We start from the raw sequence: 20,334 nt of genomic DNA on the forward strand, positions 1-20,334 counted from the left end.
CCTGGGAGAGTGGTGAGGGAATTGGAGCTTGTGGGCTTGGTTTTAAAGGTGCGAAAAGAGAGGGTGGAGGAGAGTGGTGAGGTGATCGGCAGGCGGTATTGATGAAGACACAAAGCAATCAAAATTCTACCTAGTTCTAACAAGGGAAAACCAAGTCAAAATTTTACCAGGGAAAGAATATGGTTAGACATGCTAGAGATTGAACTTAAATATTCCATCGAGTGCATACGTTTTCTAGTATATATGTAACTCAAAACAGATCCAATCCCAGTCAGGCTTAGATCTCGAACTCTTGGAGTAGGTTGAACTCCAAATCTATGTCTAGATCATTTCTAGATATATTGGAAGTGTGATAGAAGTTGAGCTAGCCTGATTGTATCTATGAAATTAGCATCCGAATCAGACTTGACCTGAGATTAGTCAGCTCTCAATGTTAGGAATGGAGGTTAATTTGGAGAGGGAAACACCAGAAAGTAATTAAACTATAACACTAGATAAAAGTTGAACGAGCATATGCAATAATCTAAATGAAACCCCTTGCCCAAAAGCCAACTTGTCTAGTCACTTTAAAAGCATCCCACAATAGTTTTGATGTAACTTCTTGATATTTTATCTAGATTACCCTAATACAATTTGCTGGATCTATTAAAATAAATGAATTACATATGCATGCAGCACTAAGATTTACAACAGAATGGAAAAAAGTTTCTTGCAAATTATGTTTTAACATTAACTTTCGATCAACTATAGATATCCCACTCTCCAACAAGGTATCTTGCACATTTCAAAAAGGAAAAGGAAAAAAGGGTCTTTAGATGCTCACCATCCTGTCTTTTTGCTTCTAGTGCCTCAGAAAGATTCTCCCCATCACATCCTGCAAAAATAAAGAATATCATGACAATTGATGCAAGCCCATTAGCAACATCAACTATGCCTTCATCTTGATATGGTTATGCCAAGTGTCACCTTTTGAAATTGATATCGCAAGGCACAAATGCATGTCGTAATTGTTTCGAGGTCAACCAGAAGCTGTCTTCTCATTAAAAAAAATACCCTTTGGTCTCAACCTTTTACATTAATGATATGATGGGGATGTTGATTAGGATATAAATTCTAAGATTAATAGATAGTTGCTTACAGTTAAAGAAGTTTATTAGGAGAGTTAGATTTTAAAATTGATTGAAGCTTCTAAGTCAAACTTAGGGTTACATTATTTCTTTTTGTATGGTTTTGTCTCAAGAGGCATGTTCATACATTGTAAAAGCTAGGAAAAATGACAAATAAAGACAATGACATGGAACCAAATGGAAGGCAGCAATAGCTTACGATGTAGCTAGATTCGGCTACCAGGACAATAATAAGGTGACACTTGATACCTCCTTTGTCTTTTCTAGGGGGACATCAGATGTAGATGAGAAAAGGTGACTCCTAGGAGGATGGAATTAACCTTAGAGGGGATACATATTTAAGTTAATAATGATATAGTTCATAGGCAAAATATTCTCTCATGGAACAACCTTTTTTCTTTACACGTATGCTATGTCCAATTACTTTCATCATGAATTATTACAAAATAACTAGCATATTACTATTATCAAGCACTTGCTTGGATGATATTATTTTCTTAAGGCAAGGCTCAAGAGTTCGATTTCAGCTAGAGTTAGCTTGTCAAGGATGGGATGGGTATAGGATAGAACTAACGGAGATCAACCTCACTTAGTCTTAAAAAAAAAGTAGGAGAAAAAAAAGGCATACTATTGTTTATATATCTTCTTCTCGCACAACCTTCACTCTTGAATTATTACCAAATAAGCATACTATTGTTTCCCCTAGGCTCGATATCTTCCTCGTGGCTTCTAGGAAACAAGGATCAAGTGCCATTTTATCATTAAAATGTCATATATAGCACCCATTTGATTTTAGTATGGTGGAAATAGAGTGGTCTATTGTCATGGTTCTCTTCATAGATGCTTCACATATATTATTAAGCAGCAGAACCATTATATTCAAGAGCAAGATATGCTATTTGGAAAATAGAAGTTAATACAATACAGGCTACATCGAAAAATTTACTCAGTTATGGATATATGGCTTTATGGTTTAATAAGTTTTTTTTCTTCAACTGACTTTATGGGTTATTAACTTGCATGGCATTTTTCCTTAGACAAGCAAGGTATCAAATCATCTGAGATATAACTTCAATTGCTTCAAACTCAGTGACCAAAGAAATGGTAGATTTGGACCAACGAAAAGGACACCTCTAAGGGTCCTAAGGCCGGCCATAATGCATTTTATATGAACCATTTTCAGTGCTTGTTTTGCAAGGATCTCAAATTTGTGTGATTCTAAGGATCCATTGAATGTTGTTTGCATTTGTTTTTAAAACTAAGCCTTGGTTAATATTCCTAAGAATATGTTGGTATCAAACTAATGCATGATAAATAAATAAATAAACTAAGGCATTGTTTTTTTCAATTTGGACCTTAAATCTTTGACTGCTAATAGTTGAAGATAGGTAGAGAGGCCTTCCACTCTAAGGTGGCCTGTTCTTTCAAAACAAACACATCATGTCATAATCCTCTTTAATTATTTTCTCTAATCTAATTTCTAGTACGCTACTAATCCTGGGCGACAAGTGAGCTATGACATATTAAGACCTAGCATGCATTATTTTTGCCAACCAAATTCAAACTAAATCATTACGTAGGATTAATAAAGATTGCATCATAAAAAAGAATAGTGTATAGCATGCTTAATTAAAATCCAGTCATAAACTAGCGTCAAGGAGTATAAATTTGATTTGAATCATATGGTGCAATACTATGAACCATAGGGTCATTGTAATTGGTTTTATGTGACAACAACGACTCGATGATTCATGATGTAGTTTTCTTGGCTGAAAATTTTGAAGAATTCAAATATTTACATAAATAGATATTTTTTTAAAAATATTTTGATTATTTCTTATATCTTTGCATGGGCATAATGTCTCGTTGTATTGAAACGAGTAATCTTTAGCTTGATTTTAAGATATGTGACCTAATATACAAACTTCCTAATGGAACAAAACATGGTACTTGTTAGGTCGTGCATATATTAGACCTAAACTAACATACATTCACCCCAAATTATCAGAATGTCATCATAACAAGGTTCCACCCATAATGCATTAGAGGAAAAAAGAGACAGCTAGCATTTGCTGGAGATTTTTTATGTGGTAATGAACACATCCCTTGGAGTTGTATATAAATATCTAAGCATACAGGGAGTTCTTTACAAATTTTCCCCAACCGACTCCGACCCGCGAACCGGCCTGTTGGATTCGAACCGTTTCTTGAACCAATCCAAAGCCATGGACGCGCCGAATGATCGCGAACGGGGGAAGCGGAAGGCTATCGCCGGCGGCGACGCGGCGCCGTCGACGTCCGAGCCGTCGGTGACGCTGCCTCTGAAGACGGGGACGCTGCTGAAGTGCCGATGGAAGGACGGGACGCTCCACCCCGCCGAGATCATCGAGCGCCGGCAGACGCCCTCCGGCGACCCCCACGACTACGAGTACTACGTCCACTACACCGAGTGTGAGTCCATCGCCCGACTACTCCTTCGTAATCTTGGGTTATGGCAATAGTTCGTTTCTTTCTCTCTTTCTCTCTTTCTTGGAAGAAATTTGGCTTACGATTAGCGGGATAACAATGTGATTAAACAGAAGGAATGCTTTCAATTATTTTTTAGAGATATTTTCTTGATTTTGTTATAGAGTATATGTTCTTGGTTTGATTTCTTGTATTTAGTGGAGATTATCTTGATCTGGTTGGAGTATCATGTTCTCTAGCTCTCTTTTAGTTTTTCTTTTAAATTTTTAAATTTCTTGAAGTTTTTGTTTTGCCTGTTTCATGGTGAGGTCGGACTTCTATTTGGAGAAATGGTTCTTCTTGAATTTAAATTGGTTAATCACATTCTTTTGTGGACTAGGATGTTTTAGCTTGGGGTCCTGGAGGTAAGCTTCAAAACTGGTTTTCGATAAGTCAATAATTATGGAATACGGGAGAAATATGCTTTTGCATTCCTGGCTTTTTAGTGTTAAGGGGATTTATGCCAGAGTGGTTGGTTAAAATGGAAAATTAATTGTTCTTCTTGCTAAGGTAGCTTCATGTTGCTCAAACCCTTGCACTTGGCATCCCTGATTTTATTCTTGGATGTGTCAAAAATCTTTACATTGCTGAATTAGTGAACGGGAACTCTTTAAAACAGTGAACTAAATCATTTGTGGAATGCCCTTTTACCCAGAGAAGATATTTAAATCATTTTGAGGCCAACAAAATAAAGTTGTTTTGGCACCATAATTGTAGTGTAGAAACTAGTAAGATTTTTCTTCGAATTTTATCAAGGGTGTTGTGGGGTCTCAGTCTTCCCAGTTTATCCTTTACAGCTTTTTACATGGTCTCATGTTATACATCTTTGTTGAAAAATATTATGATAAATGTTCACATTCAGTTTTGCTTGGCAATTGTTTGTACATAACATCATTCCATTTTGCAGTTGATAGGAGGCTTGATCAATGGGTTAACCTTGAACGGCTAGATCTTAGTTCAGTGGACACTGATGTGTTTGCAGAGGTATCACATCATCTTACCATTAATCTTAGTAACAACAAAAAGTCATTGCCTGCAGGCTGTCGCATGCTGCAGCTCCATGATCTTTTGAATTTGATATACAAATGTTTCTTCTTGAAGGCTTTGAGTATTCCCTTGAGGAATATTTGAAACTCCATGGATTGATGATTTTTTTATGCTTCAACATGTTTTCCATGTTTGATTGGTTATGCAGGGTCCAGTTTCTTATCATCTCATGTTGAAGTTCTGTCCTCTTCTGCCAATGATGACTGTCATAGATTTTTCATATATGTGACATCTCACACTTATAAGAGAAGAACATCTAAAGAAAGTCCAAATTTATTTAATATATTATATGATTTTTTATAGGTCCCAAAGATGGTGACACAGCACCGGAAACGGAAGATGGTGGCAAGCAAAGAGGTATGATTAACTAAAAATGACGTTTCAATGAGTTAACCTTTTAGTAACACAATCTTCTTGGGAATATGTAAGTATAAATTGCTGCCTTTCATTTGTTTAGATAATGCCGATGATATTGATTATTGTATTTATTATTGCATGCCTTCGTTAACTCCATTTTTGAACAACAGAATTGAAAAAAAAAAGACTTGATTAATGCTGAAGTTTTTGGATGTGTATATATTTGTCCAATCATCTTGAAGTTTTTGTTGACGAGAAATAAAACAACCATTTACTTCTCATGAGTTTACTGTATTTACTAGTTATTTTCAGTCACACCACATCTTACTAGGGTAGAAATTTAGTTAATGCATTATATGATTTTTTATAGGTCCCAAAGATGATGACACGGCACCAGAAATGGAAGATGGTGGCAAGCAAAGAGGTATGATTAACTAAAAATGATGTTTCAATGAGTTAACCTTTTAGTAAGACAATCTTCTTGGGAATATGTAACTATAAATTGCTGCCTTTCATTTGCTTAGATAATGCCGATGATATTAATTATTGTATTTATTATTGCATGCCTTCGTTAACTCCATTTTTGAACAACAGAATTGAAAAAAAAAAGACTTGATTAATGCTGAAGTTTTTGGATGTGTATATGGTTGTCCAATCATCTTGAAGTTTTTGTGTTGACGAGAAATGAAACAACCATTTACTTCTCATGAGTTTACTGTATTTACTAGTTATTTTCAGTCACACCACATCTTACTAGGGTAGGAAATCTCTGTTGCATCTGTAGATTCAGCTTTTGTGCGCTAGAATTTTCCCTTGTTTTAGTTGGTTATCAACTCTATTTCAGCTTCAAAAAGCAGTACCCTTCATATCAGAGTACATCGGGATTGCTATGCTAGTTAACCAAAACCGTGTTTTACCATATACTAGAAAATACTATGTGATCAAAATTATTCAAGTTATTAAGGAAAATCAGGAATAACAGAATTAGAAAGTTTACACTAAATCTAAAGTCTCATTGGAAATTGCTACTGAATGCTTTCTTGAATTGCAGTTGAACTATCTTAAAATTACATAATGATAGGTAATATGAATAAATCCAATAGCAATTAAGAGCATGTGTTTTTGGACCTGCAATAGAAGAAAATCACATATCCTATGTTATATAAGTCCCTTTATGTAATGCGAAAGGCTTCAGAATCCAAATATGCATCTGGACTACAGAGCCTCCCCATGTTATTCCAAAAGAAGCCTGAGCCCCATCCTGTAGGTTGGTTTCTCCGATCCACACATCCTGTTTTTTTTGTGACATGCAGTGCACATACGCTGTTGTCGTACTGTTTATCGGAAAAGACCAAAGTATTTTAATTCTTGAATCACAGACATGCGCAGGTGTAACATGCTATTGACATAATCATTCTCCGATAACGAAACAAGTAATTCTCAAATTATATTTATGTATTGAATGAAAGCCCATCCTTTTTACTCAAGGATTAAGGCATGTAAGGTGGATCACAATAATGATGTCCATGGAAAGCGACCGGTGTATGCTCTGAGACAGGTGAAAGAAAAGTGTTTTAGGCTTATGCTTATATTTACAAATTTTTCTTCATAATATTGAGAACACTGAAATCATAATAATTTCACATATCCAGTGAATTTTTTGATGCTGCCCTTAACAACATTGCTGATTGTTATTTGTTTCAAAGATTGATAGATGCTTCTTAGAACAATTTGAATGACTATTGTGTGCATCGGTGCATCTATTTGTCTATTTCATGACATTGGCATGCTAGATCTATGCATGACCATGATTCAAATTATGTGCTTTTTTTCAATAAATATTATTTGTATATTATAGAATATGATTTCTTGCAAAAGTAGATTTCTTGCTACATCAAATTTCCCTGTTGGGAAAAACCAGTTCTTAGGTTATTGGCTGATCCTTTTACATTTCTAGCCAGTCTAGATATGGCAAAGAGGTCCATTAGCAGTAGATGAAAGCTTTGTTGCTACGCATGAGATTCAAAACTGTGGTTATCATTTTTCAGTTGAAACATTATTAACTTGAGTCTGTTCCTCTGTAGTTAATAGAGCATCTATTGGCAGTCACATTGTGCATAAACGTCAATCGTGGAGTCAGGGTCTGTTAATCATGGTATGAATAGCTGGCATAGGATCCCTATCATGCCTCATGTCTTCATCATAGTTTTTCTCTAGGGACACTTGAGCATGCACTGTGTTTCCTCTACATTCTCATTATTATTATCATCACAAAAATTCTCTAGTTGCCTTTGAGCTGAATCCATTTAAAGGTTCTTTACCTATGTTTCTTTTTCTTAGAGTAATGGGGTTTTAACAAGTCAGAGGAAGAATAATGTCTCTTGAATATTAGATGTTTTACTATCTTTCCAATAAAGAAAATATGGCAAGGTGATTTAGATTACCTCCAATTGAGTCATAGTGGTTAGCCTTCACTTTAATAATCAACCGAGGCTTACCCGACACTTGGTACATTTTCCTCTTTTGAGAAGGTCATGAGTTTGACATGCTGTGAGCAATTTTTTGCTGGCATGATGTGCAGGATTCGTGGTCTTGATTTACTTTAGTTCCTGGTAATTTGGCATGATTGGATGCAGTCCTCCCTCGATTCATTATTGGTCTGGTGCACTTTTGAGCATCACCCACTTTAGGGATGACCTAGTGGGGGATGACAAATCTCTGTTATGTGGTCCGTAAAGAACAGTAAAAGAATAAAAGAGAATACTCTTACTATTATGGTTTGCCATACCGTCAATATCGTTGCGTACAGACCGTACCGTACTGGAACCAAACCAGTACATGGTATGGAAGGCATATCGAGTATCGGCATGCCAAACCGCTCCCCAGACCGGACATACCAACACAATAATAGAATAGTACCGGTACGGGTCCGGTACCGAGACGACAAATCTTTCTTACTATTAATCAACAAGCATGATCATCCATATATTACCATTGTTAGATATCAAGGAATCCAACTGTCTTTCAACCTGATATCAGCACTCAAAATTGGTGTACTACTATTCCTAGTCAAGACACCTTTGGGAAGGAGGGGCCTGAAAGAAGCTTAAAGGACTAATTAATGGGCAAAAGACCTACCTTCTTACCTAGATAATTGAAGCTTGTGCAACTGAGAAGAATTTGTCCAAGGTGAAGAAAGAAAGATTTGACAAAGTGCACTTCATCGACAGAGAGTTTTCTTAGGAGGATGAAGGTTGGAATGGGTTAGACTGGTGCAGGTGAGTGTATTTAAATTTCACCTCTTATGAAGGATTTTAACTTGCCGGGCAGGTTCTCAAAATTTTCAATTATAAGGGGAAAAGCTGAGATGAAGGTGTAAGAAAGTGAAGAAGCAAACAAAATTCAAATTTCTAGAAGAGGAAAAGGAGAAAGGGATTCTTAAAATCCAGAACTTAGTTGCAATATAACAAAATTCTCCACGAGTTTTTACAACCTTTTTCTTGCTAACTTAAATGCCCTACAACAACTTGAAGTTATAGTCCTAGCTTGTATCATGAACTCCTAAAGGACTTGTATTATAATTAAACATTAATAGCAATTTTGCTTTATTATAAAATACATTACGTTTAGAAATGTATCCATCTAGTGTTAAACCCTTTTAAGTGTCAAATGTCGATCAAGGGCCTTGAAAATTATTTCTATAACTCAATGAGGATTGAGGACTTTCCACCATCTATGTTATTTTTCCTGAAAAAAGAAGTCTTAAATCTTGATGAAATGATACTTATTCTAGAAAACTTTATATGTTGCTTAGGTTGCTACTGGTTCCATAAATCCTTATTTTGTGCTACATCAAAACCAATTCAGATGATAAAAGATCTAGTAAATTATATCAGTTTTGGATTTATTACTTGATTCCGTTAATCTAGTAGTAATTGGCTAGTAGCTGATGAAGTTCTGTTATTGTTTCAAGATTTAATTATATTATACTATATCCATTGAAGTGTGTATATAGTTTTTAAAGATAGAAACAAGATAAAACATGACATAATATTCTGTTCTTTAATGAATACCAACTTAAATTTACGGGGTCTTATTTGTTTTAGTTCTCTGATCAATGAAAAACAACTTGCAGGAAACTGGAAGAAAGAATTAGGGGGAATCATAAATGGTATTGGAATTAGGATTTGTGAAAGTTTAGCTTTGTAGAGCAGGTTTGACACAATCATTTATTTTCAAAATAATTTTGATTTGTAAATTCTCAATGACAATGTATGATGCATGTATGTAATAAAATCAAATTAAAGTTCTTCTACAACATCCAACATTTGCAGAGTGAAGAGTTTGTCTTATTTAAATATAGCAATCAAGTAATTGATAATTAGATTTTTTTGGTCTAACTTGAAATCCCACCAATAAAACAGTAAGCCTTAACCCACTAAATAGACTTTACAGTTTTTAGTCAATTTTGAAATTATATATATGCAGCTATGAATCAGTTAACTTTAATCTATGTAGTTATGTACTGAATTAGATTTTTCATAGCTGATCTTCAATGCATTATGCATCAATTAAAATGGACTCATTCCATGGTGTACCCCATCATGTTTAGCGTTGAGTTGAATTATTATATTCTATTGCACTAATGATTTGATATTTTCAAGGACATTACAACTTGTTACTCAATTGTTGATTAAAAAGTGATAACAAAATATCTCATGATCTCTTTTTCTGTTGAGAATTAAGTTATAGATCCAATATATTTCTGTGATCTTGCATCTTTTATTATCTTTCTGAACTGTTTTTTTTTTTGGATTTTATTACTGGGCATTATTTATTTTGCATGTTAGACTGTTACAGACTGCTTAAGACAACATTCTCTAATCATAAACTATGTTTCAGTAAAATTTTGTTCCCATATTCTTTTTTTCCTTATTGCTAAATTGAATTTATTTTGATTTAGTTTAAAAAAGAATTATGCTTTTTTAAAAAAAATTGATAAGCTACTGTAAAGAGTTGGGGGGGGGGGGAGGGGGGGGGCATGTAGATATCTCAGGCAATACTGCAAGAAATAACATATAGAATTTGATTCAAATCACAAAAGCTGACATCCAGTAGTTACCGTCATTGAGAATATGCACTTAGGAACCCTAGCATAATTATTGTATCCCATCTATCAATGTATTGATATGTATCATTATAAACGAGGGCAGCATGCACATCAACAAAGCAGACCAGCAAATAAAATGCGCAACTTATGTATATACTCCGGATCCCAATGCTTACATGTGTGTGAATAAGATATGCTTAAATCCAACTGATAGAAATGAATCTTTTGGATAAGAAAGGAGGAAGCTATTATATGAATAATAAGCGAGAGGAAAAAAAAAAACTAGTATGCAAATAAATGAATTCTTTTTTCTGGATAGCTTTCATACTGACTGTCTTTTTTGCAGTGTTTGACCATCATGTATCTGCTTCTTTTCTTCTGCATGTCAACATTAGATTATTGCGTTTTATGGTTATTGATAAAAGGTTAACCGCCACCTTTTTCATCATCATCAGGGCCATGAGGGATTTGATGCTGCCAGTTTGCAGGAACACTGGGCCTTGACTAAAGTTAAAAATATAGAAACAATAGAACTTGGAAGATATGAAATTGCCACGTGGTATTTCTCCCCTTTACCACCAGAGTACAAGAACTCTAAGAAATTGTACTTTTGTGAATTTTGCCTCAATATTTTAGAGACCAAAGAACAGCTTCAGAGGCATATGGTGAGCTGCATATGGATCTATACTAGTTGGACTCTTGAAGATATAGAACCATTAAATGCATTTCCATATTTAAAATGATGAGTCATCTATGAATTTATCTTATAGCACTTTGTTCAGTTTACTTATTTAGAATCCTCACTCAGCTTGCAGTTTTCACTTTTCTAAATATGTTATATTACTTGTAATCAGACATAACAAATGTCACCACTTAGGACATATGTATAATCATATTGCTTTGTTGAAAAGCAATTTCATGGTGATATTCTGTTGTGTCCTTTAAATGGTCATGATCATTTGGGAGCTCATATGTATGTGTATAATGCAGGGATTATCTGAATTAGATGACATACATGATTAAAAGTTCATTACGGCACAATGAGGTGATAATCTTCCTTGGGGGATTTCATTGAAGCCTTCTCTATTTGGAATTGAATAGTGACTTTTCACTTTATGGGGAGAGTGCAAAGATGCACAAAGAGTTCTTCTTAAGACACAGTGGATTAAGCATCTCTGAGGGGGCAGGCTTTTCTGGGATCCATTTGAGTTAGAGAATGTTGATATCATTATCACCAAAATTTACTCTTAAGTTCTTCATAAACATTTGCCTTAATCCTGTTAGACATTCCCTCTTGATTATTTACATTTTACACCACAATGATGTGATATTTGAAACAGTAGAATCTCAGAGATTAATAAGCTTAGATTTGCAGGATCACAAAGAGTACTAGTGGGGTTCAGGTTTGCTGCTGGACTTGTAAATATCGCAGGCCAATCTGATTTTTCTGAAATTACTTGAAATGAGAAGAGGACCACGGTGATGGTTAATACTAGAGAAAAATTTAATGCTCTAGGATTTTCTGTTAAGGAATTTGGGGCCTTGTTAGCTTTTCATATTGAGACAACCACATAGATATTAGACTTGGCCTGAAATTTTGGTGAAGGTGAGTATCTGTTCCTCGATGCACAGCATCCTTTAGATCCTTCTCCTGAACTAATGATAGGATATTGTGCTCTATTTTTTCTCTTCTTTTTTTTTTGTGTGTGTGTGTTGGGGGGGGGGGGGGCGCGGGCATGGGCGTGGAGGTGAAATGGGGGATGTTTTTTCCTCTTTGGAGACACTTGTGGTTAGTCAGATTTTAGCAAACTCCATGGACCTACATCTGAAACACTGCCAAGACCTGAAAACCTTGTTATGGAACTACATCAATATTTAGCTTCGAGGTACAGAAATGCATCGGTTCTGGGATAGTAGTTCACTCCAAGGTCACTGAATTAACTTGTCAAATACATCATTTGCCTTAGTCACAAACGATTTGAATTTCAAGAAGCCACAAGAAAATTGGTAGAAGAAAATGCAGTCATATCATGCTATAGAGCTAAAATGAAAACATTCCAAGGAGCCATGAGAAGGGGCCAGAAATAAAGAGATGACTTACTTATATACCATAGGGTAAATGAAATGTCATTTTCTAGCTTTCTTTTGCTTCTGGTCATCCATAGCACCTTAATCATTACATATTTGCCAGAACCACATAGTTACAACTTACAACCATATATGGCATTAACAAACATTTGGACTACTGGACTGAAATTGAAGCCTACACAAAAGAAGCGATCATGGTCATCAACTTGTTGCATGGTGTAAAACGTGTCTTAAGATTGCAGGCCAACAGAGAACAGGAGAGCAAACTGTGACCCACTCAATCCAAATGACTAGCTCTTGTGAGCTAAAGCTATGCTCTGTTGATGTCATAAATTTAACAGGTTAATAAGTAACAATATTGGAGATGAAATAAGATCACTTCTGGCAAACATTGTGAAACTCAAGCACATATAGTAGGATAAAGGCTAAAATTTGCACAATAACGAACCTACTGTTGTCCAACAATGGTTTAACAGTAAGATTCTTAAATAACAAGTATATTTCCTGACAAATGCACCCAAGTTAAAAGAGAATGCAGAAAGGTCGCTGCAAATTCTTGAGCATTTCATTGGGAACATAGCCAAAATCCCTCTCTTGCTTATAAGAGCTTTTCCTTTGTTTCCTTTTCTGCAGATACCTTCTATCATGAGCAATATACAGAGCACTTGCTCCTCAAATATTTTGATTAGAACCAAATTTGTTAGCTCTATTCTATTTCTTGACTCATGACTATCGATCTTAAGATAGGAGCCAATGAATCATGAAGGAAGAACATATTCAGTCTGTATATATTGAACATTCCATACACTCTTATTAAGTTTTGTTATGGATAATGTGATATAGCTTGCAGGCCAGTCAAGTTCAAATACTTTCTTCACTTATTTTGCATTAAAGAATGGTGATTAAATTTTTTTCTGAAGGATCTTTTCCTGTTCATGGTATTGATCATGCATGCATCAATGTTACTCTTGTTTTTTCCTTTCCTGGCTTTCAAATATTTGTTTGTTTCATTGAGTTCTGTGATTAACAAAACAACTTATTTTTTTTTTCTTTTAACCAAAAAGAGGAAATGTGACCTGAAGTATCCCCCAGGCAATGAGATCTACCGCAGTGGTGCCCTGTCTCTATTTGAGGCAAGAATTTTTATTTATTGAAATTTCTATTTATTGATTTCAATTGTTTCCTAGTTTGTATCTTTTTAGTGACTGAAGATTTATGTTTACTTACAAAAGTAATTTCCTCCTTACAATTAATTTTATGGTTGGTTGTATTGTATTCACAATTTTCCTGCTATATTCATCCATAATATAGTAATCTTTTAAGCTTCCTGGTTATTTCATTTGGCTTTGATGTCTTTGATAACAGCTAAATATATGACAATTAGTTTTTGGTTTGATTCTTCTTAATCATTTCTTCTCTTTCTTGTCTCACATTGTTGATTCTCTTCCATCTTAAGTGTGATGACCATGATATATTTGGTTATATTTTTGTGCTTTAGCTTTTTCCTGACAGGAAAATATTTAACAGGTTGATGGCATGAAGAACAAAGTTTACACAACAAATCTCTGCATTTTGGCAAAATTTTTTCTTGATCACAAGTTAATGCCATGTGAGGTTGCTTCATTTTTATTTCACATTCTTTGCAAATGCGATGATCGGGGTTGCCACATGGTTGCATATTTTTCTAAGGTAAACTTCTTAATGAAATCTTTGATACTTATCGTAATTGAGATGTTTTACTATGATGAGGTTCCAAATTTATTTTAGTTTCCTCCTGAATTTGATGATAAGGGTATAACATGATTGATTTTCCAAGGTGTTTTCTTTTGATGGCCAAGTCATCTCAACTGGAAAATTTCTTTGAAGTTGAAATATCCTATTATATCTCTGTCCAAGCCTTATTTTCCTTATCACTTCTTTTATGTAACCATTCAACTCAAACCACTTTTTCTTGTGCTATACATTAATATAACTTCTCTACTAAGGGTACCTTGAATTCCTTGATCCACCCCACTCCATGATTCCGTTCGACAAATTTGGAGTAGTGCTGGCAATGGGCGTGAATGGTGCGGTGCCGGCCGTGGCCCAAGCCTATGTTACGGTAGGCAGCTGATGTTGTTGGCCATGGCTCATGCTGGTCCCACATCCCGGCCACATGAGACATGAGTCTAGAGCGTGCTGGAAACACGTGTCGTCCACCGATGTGCACAGGACCCTAGTTGATTTTTGAAGTACATTTTTTTTTGCCTTGTTAGGAAAGTAAGAGGTAGGGTGTATTGGGGCCAAACCACATAAATCTATATGTGCTGTATTTTTTATTCCTCTCTATCTTCTCAAATCTCTCTATTTGTTCTTCAGTTTCATATAGATCCATCACAACATTCTCAAACATTATGCACCAATTTATTGCCTATTATTTCCACTCTTAATCATTATTGTAGTATTAGTTTTGAACTTCAGCTTTCTCAGTTTACCATGTTCCACCTCAACGTTCTTAATTTTTTAACACATGTGCATATCCCCTCTCAGCTGCCTAACATTTTGCTCTATACTCAAGCTTAGTCATTTCTTTTAAATTCTCCTAGCAACTTTCTTCAGATTTCAGTTGCATATGAGAAGTTTGTAACTTCATAGAAGTACATCTCCACTTTATCCTTCCTACTTACGATCTATCCGAGACATTTTTATCTGGCTGCCTTTTTTTGTAGAACATAAAGGCAGTGAAAATCACCTCTCCGGGGAATCAATTTTCTTCCCATTGAAAAGTGCATAACTCTGTAGAAGTACTTTTCCACTTTATCTTTCCTGCTTGTAACCTATCTGAGAAATTTTTCTCCATTTGCCTCTTTGTTTGGTGGACTTCTTTTAAAGGTCCTCTCTATGTATTCCTTTTTGCATATCCAGATCTTTTTTCTCTATCTTTTATACTTCTATAATTCCTTGTTTCAGTGTAGAGGCCAAGATTGTGGGATGTCCTATACTGCCATAGAGATTGTCTAGTTTCTCAACATGGGGGTGCACATATACTACTTATACTCATAATAAAGATATTGTTTAGAGAGAAAGAAAATCCATTTTCTCATGAGTGTGAAATAAGAGAATGATTAAATCTGTCTCAACACCTTATACTTTATAATTTCCTTAGAAATATGTTGTGGACGTCACTACCATCTGTTATTAATGCTCATTTTCAGAACGCACTGGGCAAAAAGTTGATTATTGAAACTTTAGGCTTGAGGGGTGTACTTGGAGATACTTGTATCTTTCTTAATACTAGTTCATGCATTCCTGCAGACGTATAGTACTTTCATACCCTACAAAAGGACCATAACATATAAATTTTATATATTTAGGGTCATTGCTCCCCATGCATTTCTTGCAACGCATCTAATGTTGCTCGTTAGTTCTAATTTCATTAGGACACTTTTTTTTGAACAATAGAACTTTTTTCAATTTCGTCTAGAAAAATACATGCACTATAGTCTCAAATTACACATAAAATTGTTTAGCATATTCTTTTCAGAAGTTCTTTGATCAGTTTTTGGCTGCCATAAACAATATGAATTTTGTTAAGAAGCTAGAATGGAGGAAAAGAAAGAGGAATGAGGTGGTGGTCTACAAATAAATAAGTTTATTAGGAAGGCAACCGAGTGAAGAACTAGAATTGGAGAAGGAGTTGACAAGAACTGAAGTTAGCTGAAGTAATCACTTACCAAACACTCTTGTCTTATGTGGCTTTGTGTCTTAATTTCATTTAATAGCTTCCTATATCTTCAAGTGGATATGCTTTCATTTTGTACTCTCACCAATCTATATGTTTTCTTTCTACTCATATCTTATAATGCAGGAAAAATACTCAGAAGAGTCCTACAATTTGTCCTGCATTCTCACCCTTCCCCCATACCAGAACAAAGGTTATGGGAAGTTTCTTATTGCATTTTGTAAGCTTCCTACCTTGTTATCCCGATGCTCGTTGGTTCTTCTTTCGATAATTTGATAGCTACAATATCTAGATATTGATAGATATATAATGGCCTAGGGCATATTATATTAGTTTTCTGTAGTTGCTTTGAGAAAGTACATGTCAGTCAAAAGCAACCTCCATCTTTTGCATTCCTATTATTATGAGGCCAAATTCCAGTGTTCAGATCATATGCATAACACATCATTTAAGTATTCTTAGAAGGTCAGAATGGAATCCTGAGTCTAAATATTGGACATTTGACTGACGAACTAATCTATGATATTAACTCTGCTTGTCTCATATATGAGCAGTTTCTTCCAGTTTAATGCAGTTTCTGTAGCTGAAATGTGCGTTTTGTATTGTTTTCCATCTTCACACATTTGAACAGGTTGTTTTTTCAACATTTGCATCCAAGAGTGCATGTATCTAGCAGTCTAAGTTTCTTGTAGCTAAACTCTAAACTTTAAATATAACTGAATAATTATAGCCCTTTCCATCATGAACTTGTTTTTGAATATCTGAAATGCAACTTTCAAGTAACAATATGTTATTGAACTATGGAATACACATTACCTTCATCCATGGTCCTTGAGACAATAATGTAGTGAACTATGGAATAACTCAGAGCTATTGACTGTAATGCATAAATCATGGACGATACTGAATGCGCAAAGACTATCATTTTCTGGTTGGAAAACATCTATTATGTTTGTAAACATTTCTTCTGGTTATAGTCTCAAATGCACTTTTGCAATGCTAATTCTGTGCTGCTTATGAACTTTCAAAGTAGGAAAAGCATCAATGTATTATTTTTGTAAATGTTACTCTTTTCCCTGTTGGTTGCTTTCTTCTGGTTATATGGTATAAATTGCATATTAGCAATTCTGCACAGCCTATGAACTTTCAAAGAAGGAGGGCGTAGCGGGGACACCAGAGAGACCACTCTCTGATCTGGGATGGAGAAGCTACCAATCGTACTGGACTAGGGTTCTTTTGAATGCCCTGAAAGAGCACAAAAGTGAGAATGATATCTCCATCCAGGTTAGCATCCTTCGGCACTTCTCTCATGATAATTTTTTAACAAAGAATTACTGTTTGTCCCTTTTTGTGTAATTAATTTTGAAAGAAATGGGTTGACTATATTAGGATATTCTTGTGCATACTATAGCAACGATCACTGACACTGGATTTTGTCATCATTACTTCTAGATTAATATTCAAATTATGCAAATACATTAGTCATTCTATGGGATATATTTATAGGTTGATTGCTGCATTGAGTGTAGTATCTTAGTCAAAAGTCAAGAGCGGTCGCACCTAGTTAGTATGCCAGTCCTTTCCACCACATTGGAAGGATTTAGTTGTGAGTGGAACATGCACATCATAGGCCTCTCCCTTCTCTTTTTTATTTGTAGAAGTAATATTTATCTTAAAAATCATAAACAAGTACCAAGTTTGTCCACATACTTCTTAGTTAAACCTGTTGTTATGTTTTAACTTTTGTCATCACATCAACCTAGAAAAGTAAAGGTGCTGATGCAGAAAACTAGGAAAAGTATCAATACTGAAGGTAACTTTGTGAAGCATGTATAAGAAAAAGATATGAACATGTGATTTCTTAAAACAGTTTAATGATTCCTCGGTATTCTCACAGAGAACTAACCAATATTTGCCTAAATAGTGGTATATCTAGTATGTATATCTCTATCACAGACGGTTATTAGGAAATTGTATTACAGTTAATGTGGTCCCAAGGCTTAATTGCTTGTCAAGTTGAGGCTGGTTGGTTTAATAGTTCTTTAGTAAATGATTAGACAGCACAACCAAGACTTTCATAATATCTTAGTTAAGGGTGTATTTGGATAGTATATTTTTTCTTCATTTGATCTGCATTCAGAGATATATAAATCCTGTGGAGGTATTACGCGAAAATAAAAGTTGAATTGTAGCAATGCTTGGGATATAATCAAAATGCAGCTCCAATTGAAATGGAAATGAAAATAAAATTGTCCTTGATCAATATTGATGGACAGGAGACACCACATCAAGCCCAGTTTCAATATCTTATTATATTATAGAAAATAATCGAGAGATAGGTGAAAGACATTTAAAAGGAGCTGAGGAATTTATGTGGGGAGGTGTTTTGGGGTGTTAATCTTACCAATGCATCCCTTGACAACTTGAATTTTATTAAAAAACAATAAAGGTGCACAATGTTCTATGGTTCAATGATGGCCAAGAATGTCCAAGCTAGTGAGAAGAATGCAGTAGAAATGAAAACATTGAGATAGACTTGCAGTGAAACGATCAATGTTCATCATTAATTAGGGATCAAGTGATTGAAAACCCATAGAATTTTTATGAGCATGTGCAACAACAATCTGATGAGGCAATCATGGGGAGAGGCTTTTGAATGTATATTGAACCTTTAGAAAGGGAAGTAGAAGATATAAGCAAACATGCATAGAGTTGTGAGGAAGGATGTGAAAAGGATAGAAGTATTACTAGAGATAGCCCTCAAAAGGAATAATTACTGAATGATGAGTTATGAAACCACCTCTAATAGTCGAGATGGGGCTTGATGGTTGTAATAGTGTTATGGCTTGGCCTTATTGGCATGTATGATTCTGAATGAAATCTGTGACTGCCATGTTAGATATCATAATCCCATGGAAATGGGTCTCTTTCGTTCATTTGTAGGAACTCAGCAAAATGACTGCCATGAAAACTGATGACATTTTGAGAACACTACAGAGTCTGGACCTGGTACAATACAAGAAAGGGAGGCAGGTCATATGTACAGACCCCAAGGTCCTTGATCACCACCTGAAAGCTGCTGGCAGTCGAGGTCTCAAGGTTGATGTTAGCAAATTGATTTGGCCTCCCCATGTTGATCTTAGCCAATTGCAACCGCCTGGTTGGGGGTAATGAGCTGTGTTCTGGTTGACATCTCTGTTTTCTAGTTTTGAAGGGCATCCTACAATCTAGTGCAAGCTACAAAATCAACTCTTGTTTGGTCATACTTTGTGGTATCGCATTTCCTAATATAGCCAAATATAATGGAATATTCTAAGATGAGCAATGCCAAATGTGGGTCCAAAAGAATTTTTCACAAACCAAGGGCCGGTGGCGGTCCTCACTGCATATTCAGACGTCACCTCATGATTCTTAATGGATTTTGAGAGGATTATGATTCTTATTGATGGCCATCGAGAGAGATTGATGCTGGATTTTGATTTTGAGATTATTTTCTGCTGGAGATCTTGGTTGACATTTACCAGTCATCAGATTGTGTCTGAGAGAAATTAATGTCTATCTCAATTTTGTTTGTCGGTCATCAGATTGTACATGGATTGTTACTGGTGATGTTTTGATTTTAGAGCTAGCTACTCAAGAGTTGTTTACCTTCTTGGTAGAAAATCTCGGCAGACTGGTTGAATGGATGTTGGTGACCGGTGAAATCTGAGCTTATTCTTAATTCCGTCCTACCTGAAAGCAGTGTTTAAGTGCTTCATTTGCCTTCCAAGCTTTTCATCATTGAATCTTCCAGTTCAGCAAACTTAATGATGCATGGAATCTTTTGTTCAAGTAGACAATAAATCCACCACTGTGATTGGCTGTGTAGTAGGTCTTATGCTGTCACTCTCATCATAATTTCATACAAGAGGCATATTCTGCATGTTCAAAGGCACACAATCATGACTACGGTATACAACTGTTTATCAGTTTATTCCCTATTGGCGAAGAGAGAGAATTATATTTATGGGTGTGTTTTTCTTTGATGGCAGCCCAAATAACCCTATCAAAGGGGTTTTTGATTGTCATGGGATTCCATTCTTGAGTTTTTATTGGTATAAGAAATCTTGAAAAGGTTGAAAGATGTTTTCACGGTCTTCGCACTGAAATCTCTCAAATTAAAATAATACACGGCAGCTAGTATAACTGTATGGAGCAATTGAAGCACTAATGATGATTATATCACACTAATGATGATGATTATATAAAGAACCCCTAGTTTTTGTCTTTTTTCTTTTTTTGTGTGTGTGTGTGTGTGTGGTATTATCACAGAAAAAGAAGAAGATTTATCTGATTGCAGCTTCTGGTTGTTTTCATAAAAATGTTTTCATAAAATCTTA

The 20,334-nt window shown here is 35.2% G+C and overlaps 1 protein-coding gene across 1 annotated transcript; it reads left to right on the plus strand.

Moving 5' to 3' along the window:
• Positions 1 to 3,352: 3,352 nt before the first annotated feature.
• On the plus strand, positions 3,353 to 20,314 carry LOC103721204 (putative MYST-like histone acetyltransferase 1). Its single transcript, XM_008811308.2, has 9 exons — positions 3,353 to 3,578; positions 4,540 to 4,635; positions 5,411 to 5,445; positions 10,572 to 10,811; positions 13,299 to 13,367; positions 13,762 to 13,923; positions 16,082 to 16,175; positions 17,091 to 17,239; positions 18,899 to 20,314. Exons 1-9 carry the CDS (start codon positions 3,353 to 3,355, stop codon positions 19,124 to 19,126), a joined length of 1,299 nt encoding a protein of 432 aa, XP_008809530.2. The 3' UTR covers positions 19,127 to 20,314.
• The last annotated feature ends 20 nt before the right edge of the window (positions 20,315 to 20,334 follow it).

The sequence above is a fragment of the Phoenix dactylifera genome, unplaced genomic scaffold (assembly GCF_009389715.1).
Source record: "Phoenix dactylifera cultivar Barhee BC4 unplaced genomic scaffold, palm_55x_up_171113_PBpolish2nd_filt_p 000190F, whole genome shotgun sequence".
Lineage (NCBI taxonomy): Eukaryota > Viridiplantae > Streptophyta > Magnoliopsida > Arecales > Arecaceae > Phoenix > Phoenix dactylifera.